The sequence below is a fragment of the Equus caballus genome, chromosome 15, assembly GCF_041296265.1.
Source record: "Equus caballus isolate H_3958 breed thoroughbred chromosome 15, TB-T2T, whole genome shotgun sequence".
Taxonomy (NCBI): Eukaryota; Metazoa; Chordata; class Mammalia; order Perissodactyla; family Equidae; genus Equus; species Equus caballus.
In genome coordinates this window covers 48,755,385-48,781,392 of record NC_091698.1, presented here as the reverse complement: position 1 = coordinate 48,781,392, position 26,008 = coordinate 48,755,385, and the positions used below count along the sequence as shown (strand labels likewise).

Here is a 26,008-nt window from a genome sequence, read left to right as displayed (position 1 = left end):
ATGTAAATAACATTGTGATAAAAAATAATTTAGGGGCTGGCCCCGTGGCCAAATGGTTAAGTTCGCGTGCTCTGTTTTGGCGGCCCAGGGTTTCACCAGTTTGAATCCTGGGCATGGACATGGCACCACTCACCAAACCATGCTGAGGCGGCATCCCACATGCCACAACTAGAAGGACCCACCACTAAAAATACACAACTATGTACCAGAGGGCTTTGGGAGAAAAAGGAAAGATAAAATCTTAAAAAATAATAATAATAATAATAATTTAAATGAAAAGGTACTCCTTCTTCTATAAAAATAACAAGGAGAGTAAAAATTGGTTCTCATTGCTTCTTCAAGGCAAGGGAAAACAGGATTGAAACAAAAAAACAGCCCACTAATTGGGAAAAAATATTTACAAGTTATTTATCTGACAAAGGGTTAATCTCCATAATATATAAAGAACTCACACAGCTCAACAATAAAAAATCAAACAACCCAATCAAAAAATGGGCAGGGGACATGAAGAGACATTTCTCCAAAGATATACAGATGGCCAATAGACACATGAAAAGATGCTCATCATCACTAATCATCAGAGAAATGCAAATCAAAACTACACTAAGAGATCACCTTACACCTGTTAGAATGACAAAAATATCCAAAACCAAGAGTGACAAATGTTGGAGAGGCTGTGGAGAAAAAGGAACCCTCACACACTGTTGGTGGGAATGCAAACTGGTGCAGCCACTATGGAAAACAGTATGGAGATTTCTCAAAAAGTTAAAAATAGAAATACCTTATGACCCAGCCATCCCACTACTGGGTATCTATCCTAAGAACCTGAAATCAGCAATTCCAAAAGTCCCATGCACCCCTATGTTCATCGCAGCATCATTTACAATAGCCAAGACGTGGAACCAACCTAAGTGCCCAGCAACTGATGATTGGATAAAGAAGATATGGTATACACACACAATGGAATACTACTCAGCCATAAAAAAGGACAAAGTCGTCCCATTCACAACAACATGGATAGAGCTTGAGGGTATTATGTTGAGTGAAATAAGCCAGACAGAGAAAGACAAACCCTGTATGACTCCACTCATAGGTGGTAGTTAACATATGGACAAAGAGAACTGATCAGTGGTTGCCAGGGGAAAGGGGTGTGGGGGGAGGGCACTAGGGGTGAAGCGGTGTACCTACAACATGACTAATAATGATGTACAACTGAAATTTCACAAAGTTCTTAACTATCATAGTCTTAATAAAAAAAAAATTGGTTCTCATTTTTCAAGACCTATTTTGTAAAGTAAAAAGCAGCAACCTTATGTGGATCCACAGGTTTTTCCAGAGTTTTCAGGGCTGAGAAATTGACAGGTCTGAGAGCTAATGTATTCTTTATCTATATCTGTATAATAAATTACTACAAAATTTAGCAGTTTAAAACAATAAACATTTATAATTTCACAGTTCCGGGAGTCCGTAATCCAGACTGGCTCGGCTGGGTCCCCCGGCTCAAGGTCTCTCATGAGGCTGCAGTCAAGGTGTTGGCCGCAGTCATCTGAAGGCTCAACGGGGGGGGGAGGGTTCACTTCCAAGCTACTCACATGACTCTTGGGAGGATTTATTTCCTCACAGGCTGTTGGACTGAGGAAGTCAGCTCCTTGCTGGTTGCTGGCCCAAGGCCTCCCTCAGTTCCTTTCTTCGTGGGCCTCTCCACAAGGAAGCTCACAACATGGCAGCCAGCTTCCAGCAAAGTGAGCAAGTGAATCAGCAAGAAAGGGCAAGCAAGAAGGAACCAGAGTCTTTTTAGAAGCTGCCTTCCACTGCCATCAATCTGATGTGGGGAGGGCTGAGTTTGGCAGGGCAGCGACCCTTCTCCAGCATGACAGGAGAAAAGGAGGAGAGGCCAGGAGCCGCCACTCCTACTCACATAATGTTGATGGGAAGCCGAGGTGGGTGGACTGCTGGCTCTGTTTTCTCCCCACATTAGGGCAGCTGCCAAGAATGGGGTGCAGGTGGTAGGGTAGGAGGTTTGAGGGGAATAGAGAGCTTTAAAATAGCGGGTGTGGGGAACGGGGGACAGACGTGAGCACAGAAACACGTGGTGCTCTCGCTGAGCCCTGAGCCTGGAGACTTTTTAAGCTCTGAATAAGCTACACTCCAAGGCTTCAATCAGTACATAGCCATAAGGAGGAGTCAATACTTGAATCCGCCCCAAGGCAGATTTGCCCTTTCTGCGAAAACCACGTTAAGTGCAGCAGATGCCCACGTGTGATCCCCGAGTGGAACTGTGCAGCCACCAGGAACCTGAATGTAGATGCTCTGGGAAGACACGAGCTTCACTGAGGCTGAGGACCAAACCTCAACATCCTCCATGCACGGGTAAGGGCCACGCGTGCTGCTGGCACACTGCGGCTCTGTGATGTCCATCCTGTGGGGCCGGAGGGCCGGGCCACTCCTGAGGGTGGGGCTGCTGTCCCCCTCTGGAACTGGACAAATAACCCTGCAGTCAGCTGTCCTAGGCAAGGCAAATCCCAGCACAGGAAATGAGAGGACCTGAGCCCCGGGCTGCGGTGAAAAGGCATTTCCTCTTCTCTCTGGGCCTGGGGACAAAGTAAAGTTTGTCCCAAAGGTGAATTCAAGTCCCCGGCTTCTCTCCAGCTTGAAGGCCTGGGTGTAGGGAGAGTAAATAGGCCCTCTCTTTTGGGGAGAGAGGATGGCAGTTAGAACTCTGCAGCGAGACCCGTGCTTCCCAAGGACAGGCCAGCGGCCCTAAGAGCCACCACATCCGGTAGGACACTCTGCATCTGGCTGCCCTTTTGTCCAGGGCTTTGTGTTGTACCTGTTTGTCGAAGCCTCCAGTACAGTCTGATTCCAAATGTCAGTCTGATCTCAGCTGCATTAGAAGAAAAGCTCACCCACCCCTTGGATGGCATTGCAGAAAGGAGAGCAGGGTCCCTTTTCCCAGGACAGGGCAGCCACACACTGACATGATGCGGAGGCCAAAGCCAGGACCGCATGTGTCTTATAAGACAGCACGATGAGTGAGGCCTGGGGTTGCTGAGACACGCTGGGGTCGGGGTGGAGTGGAGGGCCCTGCTTGGGCAGTGGCTGTGAAGTTGACTGAAACATGCGTTTACACAGCAGGTAACGGCTGAGAGTCACACGTCCTGGTCCAACAAGGGCCGGCCAGTCAGGCATTTGGGGGTCAAGGTTGAGGCATGGTCCCCTTGTTTATATCTGCAGTTGGGGGTGGAGGGTACTCCTGGCCCCCATCTCCTAGCCCAGGTCCTTACGGATCACTCTCGGCCAGACCTCAGATAAGCTGCTCCCTTCAGACCCAAGGGAGGCGAGCTCGCCACCCCAGAAGCTGCGTGTTTGCAGGTTGCCCTTCTCTCCACAGGGCCATTGCTCACTGAGCAAGAAGCAGGCGTTGAGACCTAGCGTGCCAGAGCCATCTTGACACCCAGGAATTCAGAACTGTTTTGAATAACCAAATCCAACTGTGAAGTCAAGGCAGCATCCCACTCACCCGGACCCTCGTTTTAGCTACAGCAATAAAGCTGCTCTTGTCACTCCCCAGCCCAGACCCTGAGGCAGACAGCATGCTCACCTTGGGGACATCAGTGCTCTTTCCTGATCCCCACTGTGCTGTGGACCGAGAAATCTCCCAGCCTCGCTGACCTCAGCTCTATTCCTTGTGCCAAAAAGGAGTAGCAGCCAAAAAAAAAAAAAAAAAGAGGCATGAGAGAACAAATTTTAAGGAGAAACATATTTACAGATATTCATTTTCTTGCTTTCAGCACCTGAACTATGAAACCCTGGAAAGTCGCAATTTGCAATCGAATGTCAGACACACAAACTTCTGGCTGAGGAGCGTAGTTGTGTCAGCTTCCTGCAATTCTCAAAACCAGCTCTGTGGGGATTTACAATGGTTTGCACAAGAGGGGCCTTAGCCACCAAAAAGTAGGAAAGAAAGGGCATGAAGCTTTGCACAACTGTAGGAGGGCTTTTTGTGTGTAAATCCAGTACCTAATTTAACCCCTGCACCTAGGGGATCACGCATCAGCCAGGAGCCCCACTTCCTGGCTGCTCCTCCTTATATAAGAAGCCAGGACTCCAGGCCCAGCTCTCCCAGGCAACAGCCATTTCCTGGATCCCGTTAAGGAGGCAGAAAGAAACCACAGAAATCTGAAGGACAGGGGAAAACAGCTTTGGGTCTAGGGACTGATGCCCTGCTGACACGGGCTCATTCACTCCTGCCCTGACCCAGGATGGGAGGCAGGATGGGAGGCAGGATGGGCGCAACTTGCAGGAGAATATTTTCTCTGTGTTCAGAGCACTCTTGGGAATTTTCCGAGAAAGTGGGGAAAGGGAGCTGATCCAAAGCAATGCCATGCTTGCCCTGTCACTGTGACGTATTGTGGCCCCCCAAAAATACGGTTTGGTCCCTGCAATCACTGCCCCCTTGGTGCCTCCAAACGCTCCCTTGTGGTCACTGCGCGCCCATGCAGCTGCTGTCTCTCGGTCACCATTCCCGGTCATCCCAGCCACACCCGGGGGTGCAGGAGACAAAAAGATGTGGCAAGGCTGAAGGCCCTTGCACGCGATCTAAAGGCAGCTCTGGGTCAACTGCAGCATCTTGCGCTTGGCCGAGAGCGTCTGGGGCTCCAGGCACAGGTGGAGGTGGCGGCCGGGTGGGAGGAGCTGCGGGGAGACCTCTGCCCCTCCTCTCCGGAGCCTAAGTTCCAGAACAGCTGTGCCCGCAAAGCCTAGAAAAGTGCCTGAAGCACAGTGGCTGCTCATCAAGTATTTCTGGAAGCAGGAGGGAGGAGAGGCCGAGGTGGGTGAGAGCGGGGAGCGGGGAAAAGGACTTGCCCAGTGCCCCCGGGTCCGCAGCGCGAGATGCTCCCCAGGGTGGTCATTCGGCGCTGCTCTAGATGGGCTCTGCACAACCACGCCCCCAGCCTCCCAGGGCAACCACGCCCCGTTATTACAGGCGCGGTGCGCCCCGCAGAGAAAGAAAGAAAAATAAAGAGGGATAAAGGGCCTTGCCATGTGGCTACATTTCTTTTCTTCCTCCCGACTCCCCCAGGATTTTGCCCATTTGGACTAAGACAGGCTAAGGAGGCACTGCCCCCTTGTGGCATCTTCCCGTCACAGCAACTGTTTTAATTTGGGGCAGCATTCCGTTTCCCCTCAGACATTTTTATTCTGTACAGCTTCGCCGCTCTGTCCGTTTGAAGTGACTTTCTGCTTCCTCTCGGCCACCCCACCTTGGGGTAGGCACAAGAGGGTCACAATATCAGCATACAGTGGCATTTTTCTGGTTCAGCCCCACTTGTGAGTACTGTGAATCTCCACAAGTTCCAACCACTTAGTTCAAAAAAATCCCAGGGAGTCTGGGCCACTCTGTGACATTCACCATTTTGTGTTGCTAAGGTGATGCTTCCTCTGCCCCTTGCTCTCTCTATCTTCTCCATACTCTCAGTTCTGCGCTCCAATATGGCCCCTGTCCGGGACCCTGAGAATAAAGTTGTGCTGCTCTGATCCAGGGAGCTCAGCCTTACTCAAAGCTGCCCTTTCCCTCTGACTGTAGGTAGCTGTCCCAGCAAGCTGGTGCCATCCGCAGATGCCCTCCTTCCTTAGAGCCCCCACGCAGTAGCCTGTCAGTATTATTCCACGGCCCTCCCCCAAGGCGCTCACATCAGACTCTCAAAACTAAAACTCCTGCTGTATTTGCAAAGTGCCTTCTTCTTACACTTTAAACCAACAGTTGTCTCAGATATTATCATTGACAGAGAAAGTGTTAATTAGTTATAAAGGAAAACAGCAGAGAATGAGGACATCTGGATCCCAGCCCTAATGGTCACCAACCAGCTCTGTGACCCTGGAGTTCTCTGTGCCTGTTAAAAGAGCAAGGGGTGAGTGTAGAAGCCGAGAAGATAGGACCTGTGGTGTTCATGAGGAAGACGCAACTCGGGAAGGAGGCAGTGGAGCAAAGGATGAGAGAGTGGGCATCAGGGCGTGTTGTCTCAGTCTCACCCACTCCAGGAGCTGAGCCCTGTGGTGTCTCAGGGATCTTTGAGGTACTTTGGGGTGACCAGAGAAGAGTTCATGGAGGCCAGGCATGGCCCTGAGGAGAGGGCACAACAGGTGCAGCGGACGTCCAACACAGACCTGGCGGAAGACATGAAAGGATTTGTTCCCAAACACGTGATGAGCAAAACTGAAGACTTTCGGAAATGCCTGTGTCATTGGGGTGTTGGGGGACACCAAGGTCTTGTCATTGTGAGGGGCCCTGAAGTGGGGGTAATGAAGCTTATTGATGGATGCCAGATTGGCTGCTCCTGGGTATTCCCAGGGGATATAATCGGGGCTCGTGTAGATCACTGGACCCTGGTGCCTTGGTACCCTGGTGCCGTGCATGTGGACATCACGCACTTCTGCCACCCTTGGGAGAGAAGCATTTTATTCATTAGGGAAACCCTGGAAGGCGTGTCGGCAGAGAGATCTGGTGCATGTGGTTGAATACGGACCCAGAGTTCCCCCCGCTGGCTTTTGAGACCCCAGAGAGCAGTGATGAGGCAACCACGGAAGAGACCCTCACGGGCTGCACTGAGCCTCTGGGCAGGTCTAGAGATGTGTTCAGATGTTCAGGAGGGAGAAAAACGCAAAGAGCTTTCCCCAGGCTTGCACTGATTCCTGATCACTCCATGTTCCTAGGAAAAAGACACCTGAAAGTACTCTTTAAGTTCCCGACCTCAGACCCCTAGTTTTCAGGACTGGGTCTTCCTCGAGACTAGGGGGGGCAAACAATGTCAGGTGTGCCAGGATCGGGGACTCTCTGAAGATACAGACAAGTAAACTGGGACCAGTGATTCCTGAAGCCAGATCTACCCCTGCCTTTCCAGTCACATGATCCAATAAATCCCCTTTGTGCTTCAGTTCCAGAGAGCAAGGCTTTTTGTTACACGGTACCAAATGAGGCCTCTTACAAAACAAGAGCTTGTTAAGACTTCGCAAAAGGTCGGATATGGGCTAACCAGAGGGCAACACCTCAGGCAATGGCAACGTAAAGCGTGGTTGATTGGGAGGGCTGCAGTGCTAGTAAGACAGAGAAGGTAGGTAGGTGGAGTCCAGTTTTCCTGTGGCATGTGAACTGAATTAAAACGGCAGTCTATACTTCTGAACGCTCAGTGTAGGCTGGTACAATAGACTTTGGATCCATGAGAAGCCTGTTTCACATTTTCATATTGCAGGCTAATCTCTCTTCCCATCGCTAACCACCTCTCACCCTTGCACTTCAAGATATCAGTACTTAACACTTAATTTTGAAGTGCATCGGCGCCTGAAAACAACCCCACACAATAATAAAATTCTCCCCGCGTCCGAATGGCACGGACTAACGACACACAGAGAAGAGGCCCCTGTGGACTGAGGATTATTAAATATGAAGTATGTTTGTCAGGAAAACCTTTGTTTGTATAAACAGTAGACGGGCCGCCATGGTAACCCTGCTCAGTTTGCTCTGCAGCCCACAGGCCTCCCCGCCAAATTCCCACCTCCTCCTTCACTGCTGGGCTACATTTTTTAAAAACATCTCCAGCCAAAATTCCATGATCTGCCTGCTTGGTTTCCAGGCTCAGAAAATATCATTTAAAAAGTGCTGGGGAGCCAGTTGAAGTCACTGCCAAAGCTTCTAAATGAAAGCTCATTTCTCACATACACTCTCTCACACACAAAGACGCGTTTTGTTTGCCAACTACAGTATGCTTTTCCTTTTCTATGTAACCCAAGTTTCCTTGGGCCCCTCAAGCCTGCGGGGCCAATGAAATAGCTGACATATGACCAGCAGTAACCCACATGCGCTCTGGGTTTCTCTCTCACCTGTTCACAGAGGCCTTTAGCCTCTGAGGAAATGCTTCCATGCCTTTATGGGGTGTATTTAGATGTGCCCCCGAACACATCTGCCGGTCTCCCTGGAAGTTGGGGCACTTGGCATGTGCGGTGAAGCCACGGGAAACCCCTCACTTCCCTTTGTGTTACACTCAATAAACGCCCCCCAAACCAGGCTGCCGGGCCCACTGTCTTCTTGTCTTATTGACATTTTTAGTGGCAGATGCCCCTGCCATCCAGAGAACCCAGCCACATATCCAAGGGCCGGTCCAAGTGGTGGCACCTGGCTCTGCTCAGGAGGACCTACGTCCGGGAGCTAAGGTCAAAGGCGTCCTGTCGCATCTGCAGGAGGCTGCTCAGGCTCTCCCCCAAAGAGACTTCTGGGGGGCCCAGCCCACCCATTCAGACATGTCCAAATCAGTCCAACCCCACTTATACCCGAGTGCGGATGCCTGATCCATCAGGCAAGAGAGACCATTAGAGAATGCAGCAGTGACGCCATCCTCTCCCGCTCCGGCCACCGGCCTGAGGCAGATGAGCTGGGCCCTGGCGCTGGGGGAAAGGATTGCTCTCCTCCAAGAGAAAAGCAAATTGACATCAGCTTATTTTCCGACAGCTTTTCCCACTTCTTAACATTTGCCACATTGCATTCTACATTCCAGTTTTCAAAAGGACAGGAGAATTAATAATATAAAAGAAAAAAGTGAAATTAACTGAAATCAAGAATTTTATTGTTTTCAAGTGTATAAAGCATGAGATTTATGGCTAAGCATCAAGGATGGCCTTTACCGGAAATATTCTCCTTGAGATACCAGGAGACCCCAGACTTGCAGAGATACAGTGATGTTGCAACAAATCGAGTTAAAGTTATAAAGTTTGGTCAAATTTTGGATTTCTCTCTCTCTCTCTTTTTTTTTAACTTGGCTTGCTATAGTTTTGCTTACTTTTTTAAAGTTTTTAAATAATGGAGCATAAATAATACCTTCTCTCTCAATTACCTACTTCCCATTCACATTTCTGACAAGTTTTACCTTCCATATGTTACATATATTGCAGGATTAAAAGTCCTTTTATATACATTCTCTCAGGTAATAAGTGTTTAAGAGCTTCAAGGCCCTAACTATTATATTTTTTTCAATCTCAACTCATGCTCCAATTCACACATTTCCAACTCAACCCAGAGTGGGTGGGAGCCAAAAATGACAGAGGAGGGCAAACCGGCTTAGCCTGGTGTGTTTCAGTCCAAGCGTCACACCAAAAAAATGATGCCTCTGCTTAGCTCTCACACCACCTCAGGAGCAGGAAGAGAGAAGCTGAACAGCTTTTTGCATAAATCAGGCCTTTTACATCATTGCTTTCTTCAAAGTGTTGTAAATATTTGAACAACTATATTAACAATTTGATACTAATTCCAATGTCGGGGGGGAGGGGGTTTCCCCACACTACCAAGCAATGAACTCCATTCTCACACTATCTACCCAGAGACAGCATCAGATCCCCCAGGGGAAGGGCTCCGTCCTACAAGACTGCCCCCACTTCAGATGCCAGTTGCAAGCCCAGGTTGTCACCTGTGCTTCTGACCAACCGGCTGTAAATCAGAGGTTCCCACGACCCCTACTTGGGTTCGATTACTTTGCTAGAGTGTCTCACACAACTCAGGAAACCCGTTTACTCATTAGATCACCAGTTTATTACAAAGGATATTAAAGGATGTGAGTGAACAGCCAGACGGAGAGACACCTAGGGCAAGGTATGTGGGAAGGGGCGTGGAGCTTCCAGGCCCTCTCCAGGAGCCACTGCACCTCCGTGTGTTCACCAACCCAGGAGCTCCCTGAACCGAGTCCTTTGGGTTTTTATAGAGGCTTCATCACATAGGCACAGTTGATTAAATCATTAGCCACTGGTGATTGATGCAACCTCCAGCCCCCCTCCACTTCCCAGAATCAGGGGGTGGGACTGAGAATTCCAACCCTCTGCTCTCACGGTTGGTTCCCCTGGCAACCAGTCCCCATCCTTAGGTAACTAAGGGGCTTTCTGAAACATCACTTCATTAGCAGAACAAAAACACCTTTATGATGCTCATCACTTAGGAAATTCCAAGGGTTTAAGGAGCTCTGTACCAGAAACTGGACCAAGACCAAATATATATTTCTTGTTATAAATCGCAATGTGCAATGTACTTTTGCTCTTATTATTTCACTCAGATTCGCATCTGCAGGGGCACACAGTGCTCCCTCCCATACCATGATCCAAACGGTAGCCTTAGGCTGGTCGGCCCATGCACATAAAGAGATCAGTGGTTACTGAACATTGTAATGAATGTCTCCCCATCCAGGGAGACAGAGCCATGGCTCACACACAAGCTCGTGCTGAAGCGTGTACAGTGGACCCCATGAAGCTATGACGTCTAAAGATGATGTTTCTCAAAGTGTGGACCTCTGCCACCTATATCCAGATCATCTTCGGTGATTGTTAAAACTGCAAATTCTTGGGTAACAACTCCACCCACTGAATCATTGTCTCTGCTGTTGACCTGACAGTCTGCACTTTTTAATCCGCTTGATGTGGGCTCAGTGAGTGGAGGAGTCGAAAGAAAGATTTCTTGGACGCTCAAGGTCTGGCAGTAGTGCTCTTTTATTCTTAGAGTAGCATGGAGTAGCATGGGGACAGGACCCATGGGCAATAAGAGCTTGACAAATAGAAATGGCAAGCAATAGGATATATTGGAGTATATGAGGAAGCCATTTGGTGTAAAACTAATTCGGCCTGACTTTGTTTTTTCCAAAAGGGCCTGACTGTGGCTGTTGAGCACGCATTGCATATCTGCTTTAAACATTTACTATGGCAAGAACAAACGGCCTTAAGATAAAGGTGCAACTTCCCCCCACATTGGCATTTCCTTAAGGATAAGCATCTTTCCTTAGGCTAGGAACTGATTGCTGCGCTCACCTTTGACCACCCAGCTCACCTGTGACCACCCAGCTCAAGACAGCAGACCTGCCACCCTGCTGTGTCCACCGAGACAGCGACCTACCTGCTGTGTCCATCAATCGCTGTGCCGACAGAGCAGTCTCGCGACTAGTGTAAAAGGGACATTTCAATCATATGTGAAACATCCTCTGTGGGGGTATATAACCACTCTGTACACCCCACTTCTTTGGTGCCCTTTCTTCCTTCAGGAAGAAAGGCCCCGGGCCATAGTCTTCACATTTTAGCTCAGAATAAACTTTCCAAATTTTCATTTATAGATTGGTTATAGATTATTTTCATTGACAAGCTGCAAGCATGGGGACAGGACCCTTGGGCAATAAGAGCTGCTGGCATGGGGACAGGACCCATGGGCAGTAAGAGCTGCAGGTACGGGGACAGGACCCATGGGCAGTAAGGGCTGCTGGCATGGGGACAGGACCCATGGGCAGTAAGAGCTGCAATGTGTTGAGGGTTAGAGCTAAATTTATAAGGCATAGGTATGTGAGTTATCGCTTTACAAGACAAAGGAAAGATCATGAAAAAGATCATTAAAATGGTATCAGTGCAGGTGGGGTCTGGTTATCGGGTGGTCCTATAACTTTGGATAGGAATCAGATCGGATTAAGTCAGGACGTCCTATGCTTCCCGGAGGATGATATAGATCAGTGTGTAGGGCAGGACGCCTTGGGCTTCTCCCTGGGGCAGGGGCAGCCTTGATCCATCAGGCTTCTCGGGCACATTAAAATTTGAGAGCTGCTTCCCCAAGGCCTAAAAGGAGACTCGTCTCTAAGGGAGACATGGTCATCTCTTTTTGTAAAATTGTACTCTGCGAGGAAACAGCGATGACCAGGAGACCAATGAGGTCCTTTTGGAGTTAGAGTTGTGTAGAGTTAAGCCACAAATTCACATCACATGATAGCACAAAACCTCAAGCCACGAAAGCAAAAACCGATTCTGGACTGGTAGAGTCTTAGGCAGCTCAGAAATAAATGCAAATCCTCTCTGAAGGAAGGCATCCTCAACTCAGACCTCAAAGAATTCCAAAAAGGCTTCCTCCAAGGGGCTCACGGTCTAAATGACCAAAGCACACAGAGAGAAAAGGCACAGGCAGTGAACGTCAGCAGAAACAGCAGACAATCCAGATGTGGGAAACAGCAAGTATAGACTTAAAAATAACTCTGCGTATCGTGTTTAAAGAAGTAAAAGACAAGGTTGAAAATAGCTTCAAGGAAGAGAAAATAAATAGTGACCCAAGTTGAGAAATAACCAGAAAGAACTTCTAAGCAAAAAATATGTATACAATAACTGAAATTTAAAAGCCAGTGGATTGACTGCAGTCGAGCACAAAGGAACGTTCTGGGGAGATGGAAATGTTCTACAACTTGATTGTGGTGATTGTTGCACAACTCTCGTGATACTGTGATTTATAATAAGGAATATACATTTGGTCTCCCTCCCTGTTTCTGGCTTACAGCTCCTAAAACCCTTGGAATTTCCTAAGTGATGAGAGCAACAAAGGTGTCCTTTGTTATGCTATGTAATGACTTTTGGAAAGCACCTAAGGGTGGAGGCTGGTTGCCAGAAGAATCAACCACGTGATTAGAGGGTTGGAACTTTCAGTCCCATCCCACCAACCTCTGGGGAGGGGAGAGGGGCTGGAGGTCGAATCAATTGCTAATGGCCAATGATTTAATCAATTATGCCTATGGAATGAAGCCTCCATAAAAACCCAAAAGGACTGGGTCAGGAGAGACAAAAACACTGGGTTGTTGAACACGTGGGGATCTGGGGAGAGTGACGCCCCTGGAGAGGGCCTGTGAGCTCCGTACCCTTCCCATGCCTTGCCCTGTGCATCTCTTCCATCTGGCTGTTCCTGAGTTGTGTCCTTTTATAATAAATTGGTAATCTAGTAAGAAAAATGTTTTCTGAGTTCTGTGGGCTGCTCTAGCAAATTAATCAAACCCGAGGAGGCCGAGGGAAGCTATTTATGGCCAGTGAGAAATACAGGTAACAGCCTGGGCTTGCGACTAGTGTCTGAAGCGGGGTGAAGGGCAGGCAGTCTTGTAGGACTGAACCCTTAACCTGCAGAATCTTATGCTATCTCTGGGCAAATAGTGTCAGAACTGAGTTGAAATCTCAGATACTTTGCTAGTGTCCTGAGAATTGCTCGTTGGTGGTGTGAGACAACCTCCACACACACATTGGAATTGGTCCTGGAACTAATTTAACTCATAATGAAGACAAATGGAGACATGTGCTCAAACCATGTACATAGACTGGAAGACTCGATATTGTAAAACTATCAGTTCTCCCCGTATTCATCTATAAAATTAACGTAATCCCAATAAAAATCTCTGCAGTTGTGTTTTCTGCAATTTGACAAGTTGTTTCTAAAATTTCTGTATAAAAGCAAAACGGAAAGAAAACCAAGCCATTCTTCAAGAAAGGCAATGAGGAAAGGAGAGTTGCCCTATAAGATATCAAGACTTTCTGTAAAGCTACATAATGCAGACAATGTTGAATTGGTACAGAGACCAATGGGTATAGCCCATGGAAAGAGGTCCACACATCTGAACACTTGATGTAAGAGGTGGCATTGCAGAGAAATTGGGAAAGGATGCATTTTTTTGATAAATAGTACAGGGAAATAGGGCATCCACATACAAAAAGAAAAAAGAAAAAAAAAGATAGGAGCCGGCGCAGTGGCATAGTGATCACATGCTCCACTCTGGTGGCCTGGGGTTTGCAGGTTTGGATCCCAGGCGTGGACCTACACACCACTCATCAAGCCATGCTGTGGCAGCATCCCACATACAAAACAGAGGAAGATGGAACAGATGTTAGCTCAGTGACAGTCTTCCTCAAGCAAAAAGAGGAAGATTGGCAACAGATGTTAGCTCAGGGCCAATCTTCCTCACCAGAAAAAAAAAGAGGTAAAATGAATCCCTATCTCACACCGAACTCAAAATCAATTCCAGGTGGGCTAAAAATCCAAGGATGAAAAGCAAAGCTATAAGGGTCTTAGAAGATAATATGGGAGAATATGTTTATGATCTAGGAAGAAAGATTTATTGAACAATTCACACAAAAGCACTAACCATAAAGGGAAAAAATTGATAAATCTGAGTATGTTAAAGTTAAGAATTTCTATATGATACCAAAAAGAAAATGAAAAGACAAATCATAAAAGGGAGAAGATATTTGCAATACACCTAACAAAGAACTAGAATCCAGAGTATGTAAAGAATTCTGACAAATTAAACAGTAAAAAATAGATCATCCAATTTTCAAAAACTGATTTTAAAAAGATTTGATCAGACATTTCACAAAAAAGAAGGGGTCGATAAGCATAAGAAAAGATGCTCAAATCATTAATAATCAAAGAAATATAAATTAAAATCACAGTGAGATACAGAGGCATATCTACCATTTGGCAAAATTCAAACAGCCTTACAATACCCATTGAATTGAAACTGTCATCATTACATAGTAACACTCTTTGTCTCTAGCAATGCTTTTTTTATTACTTTAATTTTATTGTGGTAAAATATATATAATGTAAAATTTGCCATTTTAACTGTTTTTAAGCTTATAATTCAGTGGCATTAATTACATTCACAATGTTGTGCAGCCATCATCACTGTTTTTGAAAACGTTCAACCCCACGTTCAACGCCCAAATGGAAACTCTGTACCAGTTAAGCAATAACTATCCATTCCTCCTTCCCCCCGTCCCAGTTAACCTCTAATCTACTTTCTGTCCCTATGAATTTGCCTAGTCTAGCTATGTCATAAGTAGAATCATACAGTATTTGCCCTTTTGTGTCTAGCTTATTTCACTTAATGTATTTTCAAGGTTCATCCATGTTTTGGAATGTATCAGAACTTCATTCCTTTTTATGGATGAATAATATTCCATTGTATGTATATACCACATTCTGTTTGTCCATACATCTGTTGATGGACACTTGGGTTGTTTCTACCTTTTGGCTATTTTGAATAATGCTGCTATAAACACTGACATACAAGCATCTGTTTGAGTCCTGGTTTTCAGTTCTGTTGGGTAGATATCAGGATGGAGTTGCTGGGTCATACGGTAATTCTATGTCCGACTTTTTGAGGAACTGCCAGACTGTTTTCCACAGCAGCTGCAACATTTTCTAGTAAAGCTTTTTAACTTAAAGTCTATCTTGTCATATCAATAGCTCCCTCAGCTGTCTTTGGATTAGGATTTTCCTGGTGTACATTTTTCCATACATTCTATTCACATTCAGCTTTTCTGTGTCGCTATGTTTTAAATGTCTCCTACATTTATTGTGATTATTACCTGTATTATTTAGATTTATTTCTCAAATTCTATTCTTTCTTTCTGTCATTTCGGAAACCACATCTCTACCTAGCTTCTTTTAGTTATTATAAAAATTTTAACATGAATATTTGACTTAATCAAGTCCAAATTTCTTATCTTTATCCTCCTCCTAAATAATAAAAAGGGTCTTACAATATTTTAACTCTGTTCACCCACTCCTGTTATATTTTTGTCTAGCATTTTAGTTTATCATGGATTGATCTATAGCTTCTCAAATTAAAAAAAGTATTATTATTGTTTTGGACAGTCCAATCTTTAGATTTATTCTCACTTAAAAATTTCCTTGCTCACCATTTATGTTATATCCAAAGCCTTCTTTCTGGGATCATTTTCTATCATCTTAGCATTTATCTTTAGGAGATGTTCTGTGAGAGTCCCAGTTTTTGTTCATCAGATAGTATATTTTTCCATTGTTCTTGAAAATCAGTTTCATGAGTTACTTTCTCGGCAGTGTGAAATTATTCCATTGTCTTCTGGTTTCCATTGTTTCTTCTGAGAAATCAGCTGTAAGTCTAAATATTGACTCTATGGGTAGTCTTCTCTTTCTCACTGCCTTGAAGATCTCTTTGAAAGATCTCTCTTTCAAAACACGTCTAAGAAAGGAATTTCTTTAAATCTGCTTGAGTTTTATTGGGCACCCTAAATTCCAAGATTTTCCCTTAAGCTGGTCTGGAAAATTCTCTGAAAAGTCAAGAAGCCTTGACTTTTAGCTTCTCGTTTTCTTTCACTCTTTATAGCAAATGCTGCATTCTGAGTTAATTCTTCAGACCTATTTTTCAGTTCACCAATTCTCTCTTCAGTTGGGTCTAAACTGTTTATCCATTCTAATTTCAATTATTATATTTAATTTTTAGTTCTGAAATCTGTCTTGTCATTCATTTCATCCTTATTCCTTTATCATACATTTGATTCCCCCATTGCTTTTGACACTTCCAATTTATGCAGTCTTTACAGATTGATTCTGTCATTTGTTACTTTTCTCTCACTTACAATGGCATGTTTGTGATTTTGGATTTTGAGCTTGTTTCTTGGAATACTTGTGGGATTGCTTTGAGGCTTGTTTTTAAAGAACATTCCTCCAGAAAAGATATGGGTTTGTTTCTGCCAGGAAGCTCCATTAACTCAGGATTACTGTAAAATAAACTCTCAGATTGAGGCTTTTTAGGACATACAGGTAGGACAAACATCTACACAAAACCTACAGGGGGATTAGCTGTGGTGAGGAATTCCCATAGAATTTTCATGGGAGACTTATCTCTTATCCACCACAACCCAAGTTGAGGACTGCATTTTTCCTCATCATAACCCTCTCTTACCTGCTTTATTTCCTGTTTACTCTTTTGCCAAGAATGTAACTTTCTGTTTTGCTGACTTCCCACCTTTCTCCAGCCCATGGCTTTGTCTCCTGTCCCCCACATTTGGCCAATTAAAACAGAAAGATCTAGCCTGTGAGAGATAACAGATACCGCCCTCCCAGTGGAGCCATCAGCTTCAGTACTTGTTACTTCTCTAACTAGTGTGTTCTTTTCTGCTTCTGAGAGTTCCTTTTTTTTCTTGACAACTCACCAATGTAATTAAAGAATTTTTTTCTTTCACATTTTTATCCAGCATTAAATTTTCTGTCCCAGGAAGTTCCTCTGGTTATCTAGTCTACCATATTGCCAGAAATTCCTGCTACCACCTTTTCTACACATATGGGCCCCTAGTTTATGTACAAGAATGGAGAAGGTAGGGAGGGATCTCAACCTTGCTAACAGGGAGAGAAGTGGGGTAGACCCGGTGGTGGTGGTCAGGTTTACATGCTCTGCTTCAGTGGCCCAGTGTTCCTGGGTTCAGATTCCAGGTGCGGACCTACACACTGCTCATCAAGCCATGCTGTGGCAGTGTCCCACATGCAAGATAGAGGAAGATGGGCATGGATGTTAGCTCAGGGCCAATCTTCTTCCTCACACACAAAAAAGAGAGAAGCAAAAATTTCTGGCAAAGAATCACCACTACCTGGGTGCAGACCAAGGGCAAAGGGAATGCAAAATGGGTGATAGAAGAGAAAAAAGTATGTATTTGTATGTGTGTATGTGCAAACACATATTTATATAAACTATAGGCTCTTGACTAGTAGTACAAATGGCGGCTTAGTAGCAATGCATTTGTCTTTCCTTGATATGCATACATTAATATAATTATGCAACTTTTTGATCATTAAATTCACTGTTCATGAGTTCATGGGTTTTGTCATCTCTTAAGAAGGTACAAGAATAGTACTGATCTCAGAGTTATTGTGAGGATGAAATGATATGTGTGTGTGTGTATGCCAGCTCCCCTTCCAATTATTCCACTTAAGACTAGATAAGACTTCTATATCAAGGGGGATTGTGATCAAGGAAGAAGAATGAACATCACTCTAGATGTTGAGATGGATAAAGAAATTTGTGAACTTATCTCCTCTTCTTTGGAAGAGGGTGTGGCTTTATTTCAACAGGGATAGCTGCTGCATGTCATGCAGAATCATGATATTCTTTTTGTTCTTCTTCGAAAATTTCAATATGGACACAAGGGTGAGTGTAGATCTTGTGTATTCCAAAAGGTGAACCGTGCTGGACAATGTTTGTTGAATATTCTGTACTATCCCCACCCATCTGAGTTCTCCCTTCTACTGGATACTTATCCACAGAGATCCAGTTAGACTTCACCAATGACAGCCATTTGTTCACAATTTGGAAAAGAGAAATAGAAATAAGTATCGTCCAGTGGTAACTGCAAACAGGCTAATGGGCATTAAACAGCTAATGTGGGATTTGCTAACAGCTTCCAAGTATCTTTCTGACAATCACCCTGGTTCTACAGGCAGCTGAGATCACCAACAGTACTGCCTTGCAATTCCTACACTAGCAAATTTCACAGTGGCCTCCCTGACCTGCATTTCCCCCCACCTTCTAATGGCCATATAAGCCCAACTCCACATACTAAATCCTTTCCTACTGGAAATAGCAGTAGTGATTTATGATTTCTTGACCAAACTCTAACTCAGAAAGTGAAGGCAAAGAAACAGTAAGACAAAAATGCTATTTGAAATATAACTTAGGTCAGCAAGTATTTTATTTATTAAGCAACTATTACGGCAAAGTCATTGTGCTTAGGCACCGAGAAATATATGTATATGTTGTTTAAGCAGAGTTCATTTGTCCACAGGTCCTTTCCATATGATCTGTGTAACCAGTGTACCCAGTACACTGAACAGCACAAGGTAAGAGTGGAAAAGCAAGAGCTGGCTGTTAAATTTTGTGAAGGTATTATGTATTAAATACATATTAAATACATAAATGTAATAAATGATCCAAGTTTTGAGGCATCCTATTTGGGCACAAGCTAAGACATGATAGATTCTTTAATTTAAAAATCAAAACATTAAAATTCAGCCCTATCTTCTGAAAGGGTGATTGTCAACATTCTCAGAGCTGCCCTCACCTAGTTTCAGCATATTGAGCCCAAAGGAGTTGAGAATCATTAATTTAGGAACATTACACTTTGGGAAGGTCAAGTTGAGGAGACCAATATATGTACAAGTCACCTAGCTTTTCTCTGTTCTAGGGGACTCCAGTCACTGTCCTTTATTCCTGCACAGTGTCACAGGAAGAACCAGGAATTTGCAAATAAATTTATACAAATCTGTCTCTGCTGAGAAAACAACTCAAAGCACTTAAGTTACTAATGTTCTGTTGGTAAAGTCAATTCTGCATTCAGAGGCCAGAATATTTCCCACTTCACTTAAAGCATCAAAAAAAGAGAAAAAGACTACATATATGAAGAAGTTTCAAAATGTTACTTTCAAACCAAGAAATGCTTTGAACTTTAGTAACAACACATGAGTCCAAAGCTGATAACCAAGAATATAAGACAGAAATTCTACAGAGATTTCCCACACTTCTTAAGTTTCTACATAGCAGCAGTAAAAGTAAATTCAATGTTGGGTTTACATTTTATTCAAAGGATAAATACAAAATTAAGAAAGCAAGACATAAAATTCAAAGCAAATATGCTTGATATTTCAAAACAACTCTACATACCAAGTAAATACAAAAAAACACACAAAAGCCCATAAATCAAACTGGCTAGAAACATTCAAGTCTGTGAGTTGAATTTAATGCAATTTCACTTGCCCCGAAACTGAAAGCCTTTATTGTCTCAGATATTTTCCATCCCATTAGGAGCATTATTTGAAGGCAAAGCTTTCGAACGAGTCCATCTCACAGTGAACTTGCCATAGGAACACATCCATGACTGATGATGCCCAGCTGGCTTTTCCTCATGAGGCCAACAGTGTCACCTGAAATTGGCTGTTGGCAAAAACAAACTGTAGTGATCCTGACACATCTAGACCTTTGCAACCACGATGTTGTATGACAATCTAAAATGAATGGGTATATACCTTTGGGTCTCACAAAGCTAAGAATGCATATTAGTTAAGAACCAAGGGATCATTTGCCCTTTAGGTAAAATTGATGTTGAATTCTCAATGAGTATTATATAACACACTTTGGGAATTCTGTCAATTTTCCTTCTAAGACCTCACTATATTTATATCCATTTCAAAACATACAAAAGCAAAAATTAACACCTAAAGATCCCCAGCAACAGCTGTGAGTTTCATGATATACCTTATTTGGTGGCTCTGATTTTTGGATTGTTGGATGCTTCCAAATCACTCGTTATACTGCAGAAATTAAAGCATATGAAAACATGCTAATTGCTTTCATCCTAACAGGCTTAAAATTTTACATAGAGAGAGCCAGACTGATAAATGAAAGGGAAGGAAACAACTATAGTTCTATCCAGAGAGCATTTCTCCAACTGTTGCAAGCTCCATTTTTGATTCCATATTTCCAATTATACATTCATACTTCGTATTCAAGTCTCTTGAAATATGAAAAGGAAAATAGGGCTACACGACAGCATTCTCTATGAGGAAATATGTAAGTGAACCTTGGAACTTGAGTCAATGAATCAAGTTAATACAAAGTTCACAAATAGGCCTTTTGTATCTTGGAAACAATCTCTTGTACACGCTAACCAAAAAGAGAATAATGAATTTATCTTATTACGTGTATATTTCTTTGGAAGGGGTCAGCTATAACCTGGCAACTTCTCTGTATATTATTATGATTAGTTTATGGCTCCAGGATGCTTGTTTAGCAAATAAAGTTCCTACATTATTTTAAAAAATGAGGGAGAACTATTTACCTGCAGATTCATGAGAGAAACTGAATAAAGATTTCTTCTCCTCATCCAAGAATATTAAGAATTTATTTTTCCTAAATGCCACTCCAGTGAAAAGTGGACTCTTAATTTGGGGGGAAATTATTTCTTGGCCTTTAATAAGCACTCAGTAAACACTTACTGATAGCCAATGGAGGAGAATGTAAAGAAAACTGTTCACTAGGAGAAAAGCTGAATTTTATGTCAAAAATGCAGCCTGCAGAAAAAATGATCCAGGCTGGTGTGGCAGCCCTAGGCTTTGCTGCAGAGCAACACAGAGAAAGAGAGAGCTGAGAGGCTGGGCTCAATCCTACGGGGAGGCAAACAGCATGTCCATTCATTCGAACCTCCCTGGAGAAACTGTCTCCTGCAAACACAGCAAGTGCTGTGAGCGGCAGGATAGAGATTTTAGCTTGCTCTTTATAAAAGGATCCTAGAAACGGAACCTTTGTTCTATAATTAACAGATTGCTAGATATACAGAAACTTTAGATTTGGAGTACATACTGTCTTGCTACTCATCTATCTTAAATATCCTTCTTTTGCAACTATCAATTCACTTAAAGTTGTTGATTACCGTATACCCTGGAAATTGGCTAGAAACAACAAATTCTCACAAAAAATTTTGAGAGACTTGAGAAAGTATAATATCTATGAATATGACATCAGAAAAAGTAGAGCCTTTGTTTTAGCTAATGATCCTTCCTAAAACAACTGGGAAGGTGGAGTCGAGACGTGGCTTTTGATTATATTTATGCAATCATTCCTTCTTTTTAAAACAGCAACAGTAGTGAATAAACGTAGTGAATAAACATCAGAAATGTTTACTTAACATTAACAAGTAAAGTAAACACTGGCTACATTCTTAGTACAATAGAATCTTCAACACAACTACAAACACGTATACACTTCAAATATTGGCAAATTGCTTCAAAATGCAATTCTCAGCAAGTTTTTGGTAATTTATTCACAGTTCAGGATTAGAGTCACTAGACTTACAAGACATGAGGAAGAAATGACCAATTGGCTCAGTAATCTAAACATTCATTTTAAAGAACAGAAAACAAAGCAAGGATGATTCTAAAATTTCCAGCTCACAAGAAATATAAACAAATACCAAAAGTTTTATTTAAGCAAAACAAAATTTCAACCACAGAACATTTAAAAAGCTAACAGGATCATTTCTGTATTCCTTCTGAAAACTAGTAAGAAAGGTAATTCAAGAATTTCCTAAAATGTACTCATTATTTATGGTATATTCCATAACATTGATATCAAGCTATTACAGACTTATATGTTAATATGGCATAACTTTACAGTCTTGCTACTTAACTATGATTTTTATTTTAACCCTGGATATTACTGGTTCAAAGCTAATGTTATCAGTCCTACTGGTTGTCATGTCACAGATCTGAATATAGCGTTAAATTTAGCAAGCTAGGGAAATACTGATGTATTAATAATCTTTAAATATTGGGGGTAAAAACTGATTTAAGTGTTAATACTTCTAAACTTAAGACTCTAAACACTGAAAACAAAGAAAGTAATCCGAAATATGTTTTCATGGGTAAAACACTGTCTGGAATTCTGGTATACAGTATCTACTAAATAAGTGGATATAGGTCTAAAATCTCTTTACCATTCCCTTCAATTTCTTTGGCCTTCACAAATTCAATGTGAGCTATGAATTCTGTTTCAATAAACACTTTTCAACGACACTGTGCTTTTTAGAAAAATCGCTGAAGTTGTAGCATACAAATAGTTAACATTAGTCTTTCCCTTTTATTGCTATAGTCTATCTTAATTTTTTAAAAAGATATGAGAAAAAACTGACCCCAAAGGACTTCTTAAAATGTTTGTTAAAGCAAACATTTCAGCTGATTTTCCTTCCTTGAAGAGTTAATAGAAATAAGTGTCAAAGGACTATCACCAAGGAGATTAAAAAAAGGCTCCTTTCCTCCCATTCTCATAATTAACTCAGGCTAAGAGATTTGTATTCAAAAAGATAAGACAATATCATCCCAGCAACAACTTTCTAAGAAAGTTAAGAGAAAATCTATCAGCTCTCTCAACCAACAGCCCCACATGCACGTCACTTGGTCAGCTCCCTCTGAAGAGGGCTGCTGCTGGCCTGCTTCTCACTTTTGCATCCAACAACTGCTGTTCCTCAGAGTACCACAGAAATAAGCACGCGCGGCCTGTGATGATAACTTACTCCACAAAATGGATTTCACCTCTTACAAACATGAAACGTCCCAAAACTTGGACCATGATTTAAGTGAAAAATCCACGCACAACACTTAACCACCCAGCTCCACTCCATCTTCCATTCTCTCCCCCTGCGCCTCCAGTGACCCTAGTCTTCACTAGTGCCGAGTCCACTCGGGGCCAAGCAGACTTTGCTGTAAATGAGACGTATTTTTCAGTTCCCAGCACAGTTCCTCGCCCACAATAGGTTGCTAACATAGTTATAACAAACTAAAAATAGTTAACGTTAGTTTTCCCCCTATCATTCATTCCTATGGCATAGGTGACTAAAAAAAGATAGAAAAGCTGACTCCAAAGTAACAATCATTTACGGGGCCATGTGTCAGATGTTACACATGATTCCCGGCCTAAAAAGGGCTCACGGCCTGGGGCAAGGAACTGTAAGTCATATATGAGTGAATTTAAACTTTAAATGCTCTACAAGAAAGAACTTTTTATATAAAGGACTCCTTTTGTAGAATATCTTTCTTGACCTTATCCTATATTATATTGGCTTTAACTGGGCATGCACACTCCTTAGTGATTTGCCTCATTACAGTATCTTTTTTGTGTTTACAATTAACTTATAAAAGCATGTAAAAATCACTACATTAAATGGGGTAGGGAGCAAGAAGTAGGGATGGGGGGAGAAACCATGTTTGTTTGGAAATATCACTTCTTTGTTCTTAATTTCAACTTTTGATATTCAGTTTAGAACTTATCCTAGCTTGAAGAATGTGTGTGTGTGTTTGAGAGAAACAGAAATAGAGAGACTGTGAAAAACTAATGACTGATTTTACTTATTAGTTTTCACTTAGAATGCTGACTCAAACATTAGACCATTAAGAAATGCTACAAACCCATACAAATCATGTGCATAAAATGCTAATATAACAAACATAAGAAATGACACTATACGCATACAAAAACTACCAGGCCTACACAAAATAACCTCACAAACAATTCAGATAGATAAATATAGCTATAGTAGCTATATATAGGATGTAAATAGTAACCCTATTTTATTTTTAAAAACAATTCTAGTCTCTAGGAGAGTCCTTCCAAATTACCTCAAAATACGCCAGTTCTTTCTCTAACCCTAACATACAAGCAGAATTCTGTTTCTCTTGCAGCGATCACTATTAGAAAATCTTAACCTCAACAAGAAGTTCAAACACAGAAAAAGGAAAAGACTAAGGTTACTTAATTATGCTAAATATCTTACCTTGAACATTTAAAAGCGAAAACTCTTGAAAGAGAAGGACTTAACCAAAACATAAACACGCAGTCCTAGAACCCCCAAGATTTGGCCCAAAAAGCTCCGTGAAGAAGTTACTACTTACAATTTTTCGCATGTCAAACTAATACTCTACTCTAAATATTTTAATCTAAATTGTTAATTTCCATTTCTGACACTGAAGGCACCTCAATATCACTTTATTTATTTATATCTTCTCCATTCCTAAATATATTTCAGGGGTAGAACACAGAAACTACAGAGAGAAGAATACCTAGGAAGTAATCCTAAATGTGATGCCATCCTTCACAAGCATCAGTGTACAGCATGAAGCTGTTCCTAAGCCTAGCCCATCACATACATTTAGAGTCAAATGATTAGTGAAAAGACTTGCAAATATTCCAAACAACTGCAAAGAACTTCCCAACTGACTGTACTACCGGTACTGAAGGTACTGGTTTTATATAACAAGGCAGTGAAGGGAAGTTAAAATTAGCTTCAGGAAATTCCTCTTTGGGAAAAAGTTGAAGAAAATTCTGAATATATCAGTATTGATTTAATTTGAGACATCTGATAGCAATTCTGCGATGATTTCAAAGAACAAGATAAAATATGTCACTCAGCAGCCATTAAAGAAAACTACAGATGCAAGGAAATAAAAACCAGTTTTAGGAGATGAAAAAACAAGGAGTAGGATATCCAACATGTATGTATTTCATCTTCAAATTTAAAGTCATATTGTCAGTTGTCCAAAGCAGCTCAAATTTAAAGTGTGTGCTACGAAACTGTGCAAATGTTTTCTTTTAAGGGCTGGAGAGACCCAGTGCATGACCAGACTACTCAGCCTGCTAAGCCACCTCGACCTACAGCTAACAGGCAACAAGCGCGAGAGATAAGGTTAGGTCAACCTAACTCAGAAATTCCACCAAGAAAAGTTTTCAGTTTTTAAGTTTTACAGTGTGTTTTAAAAAAAACCAAACAAATTTCAAAATAAATCACAGCATCTTCTCTTTATGTATAACTTAGCAAAATCTTAATTTAATGTCCAAGTATTAGCATACATTACTGCTGCCATTGGGCTGTATGAATAGAAGTGTGGTAAAACAGACGCCAATTATTTTAAAAACATACAACCCTCTCAGATTGAAGTGGAGGGCCCAGAAATCCAACACCCAGCACCCTTTAAAGAAAATGAGAGTCAAATCTCTAGTACCGATTCCAATATAGATTCCATTATTCGAACTCCCCCACAAATCACTGGAAAAATATGAGGTAACTCACAAAAATCACAAATTGAGTAGAATAATTATAACTGATATATAAATAAAGATTTACTTTAAAAAGGCTTAAAGGGGTGATATTTTAAATCAAGGTTTTAAATATAAAAGGTGTCTTGTGTTGCTTCATCGCCCAGAATTTCAGATGCTCCTCATTCTACAGTTACAGATTTGGCAAGATTCCGGGGGAAATCAACCTGCAAAAAAAAACCAAGATTTGAGAGATTATACAGACTGGGGGGAAAAGAGGAGTTGCAAATTACTTTTGTTTATAGAAACAGAAAACAACACATTCATTAACCATCTTTATTACAGACTACAAAGAATTAAGATTAGAAAATACAATCAAATAATGTACCTTGAAAAAACTTAAAATCACAAAAAAGAATTCTAAAGGAGCCAGTTCAGCACAGGAAGAGCTCCTCTGGTCCTCCACAGAGGCAGCACCCTCACAGAAGACACTAGAAATGTATTAAGAGCAGGATGACTGGGGGACCAGGAATGCTAAAAGTCCTGCAGTGTGTGGAACAGACAATCCCAAACAAAGAACTGAAAATAGCTACTCCGTTAAGAAACCTAGAAAGAAAACAGGTGGAGATTCTCCAAGGAGGTAATCTCAATCAGGGAGGTAACCTCCAAGGTTCCTCCAAGTTCTATGGCTAAGAAACTGTAACTTACAAATTGGGCCATGCAAATATAATGGTGACAGATATTTGTATCTGATGGATTTCTCAAATGCTATTGCTACAAAATGAGGAGGAAAACTACCA

The 26,008-nt window shown here is 42.4% G+C and overlaps 1 protein-coding gene and 1 long non-coding RNA gene across 3 annotated transcripts in view; both read right to left on the bottom strand.

Annotated features, from left to right (window-relative positions):
• Positions 1 to 1,367: 1,367 nt before the first annotated feature.
• On the bottom strand, positions 1,368 to 4,941 carry LOC138917842 (uncharacterized). The gene is made up of 2 exons (XR_011426393.1): positions 3,602 to 4,941; positions 1,368 to 3,468 (listed from the first exon to the last, which is right to left on the bottom strand). It is a non-coding gene; the product is annotated as an uncharacterized lncRNA (long non-coding RNA).
• Positions 4,942 to 19,189: 14,248 nt separating this feature from the next.
• Positions 19,190 to 26,008, bottom strand: part of GFPT1 (glutamine--fructose-6-phosphate transaminase 1) — a 56,455-nt gene continuing 49,636 nt past the window's right edge. For both annotated transcript variants that reach the window (XM_023618966.2, XM_023618967.2), the window contains one exon: positions 19,190 to 25,435. In XM_023618966.2, the coding sequence (XP_023474734.1) occupies positions 25,391 to 25,435 (45 nt within the window). In that variant the 3' untranslated portion in view covers positions 19,190 to 25,390. The remainder of the gene's footprint in view (positions 25,436 to 26,008) is intronic.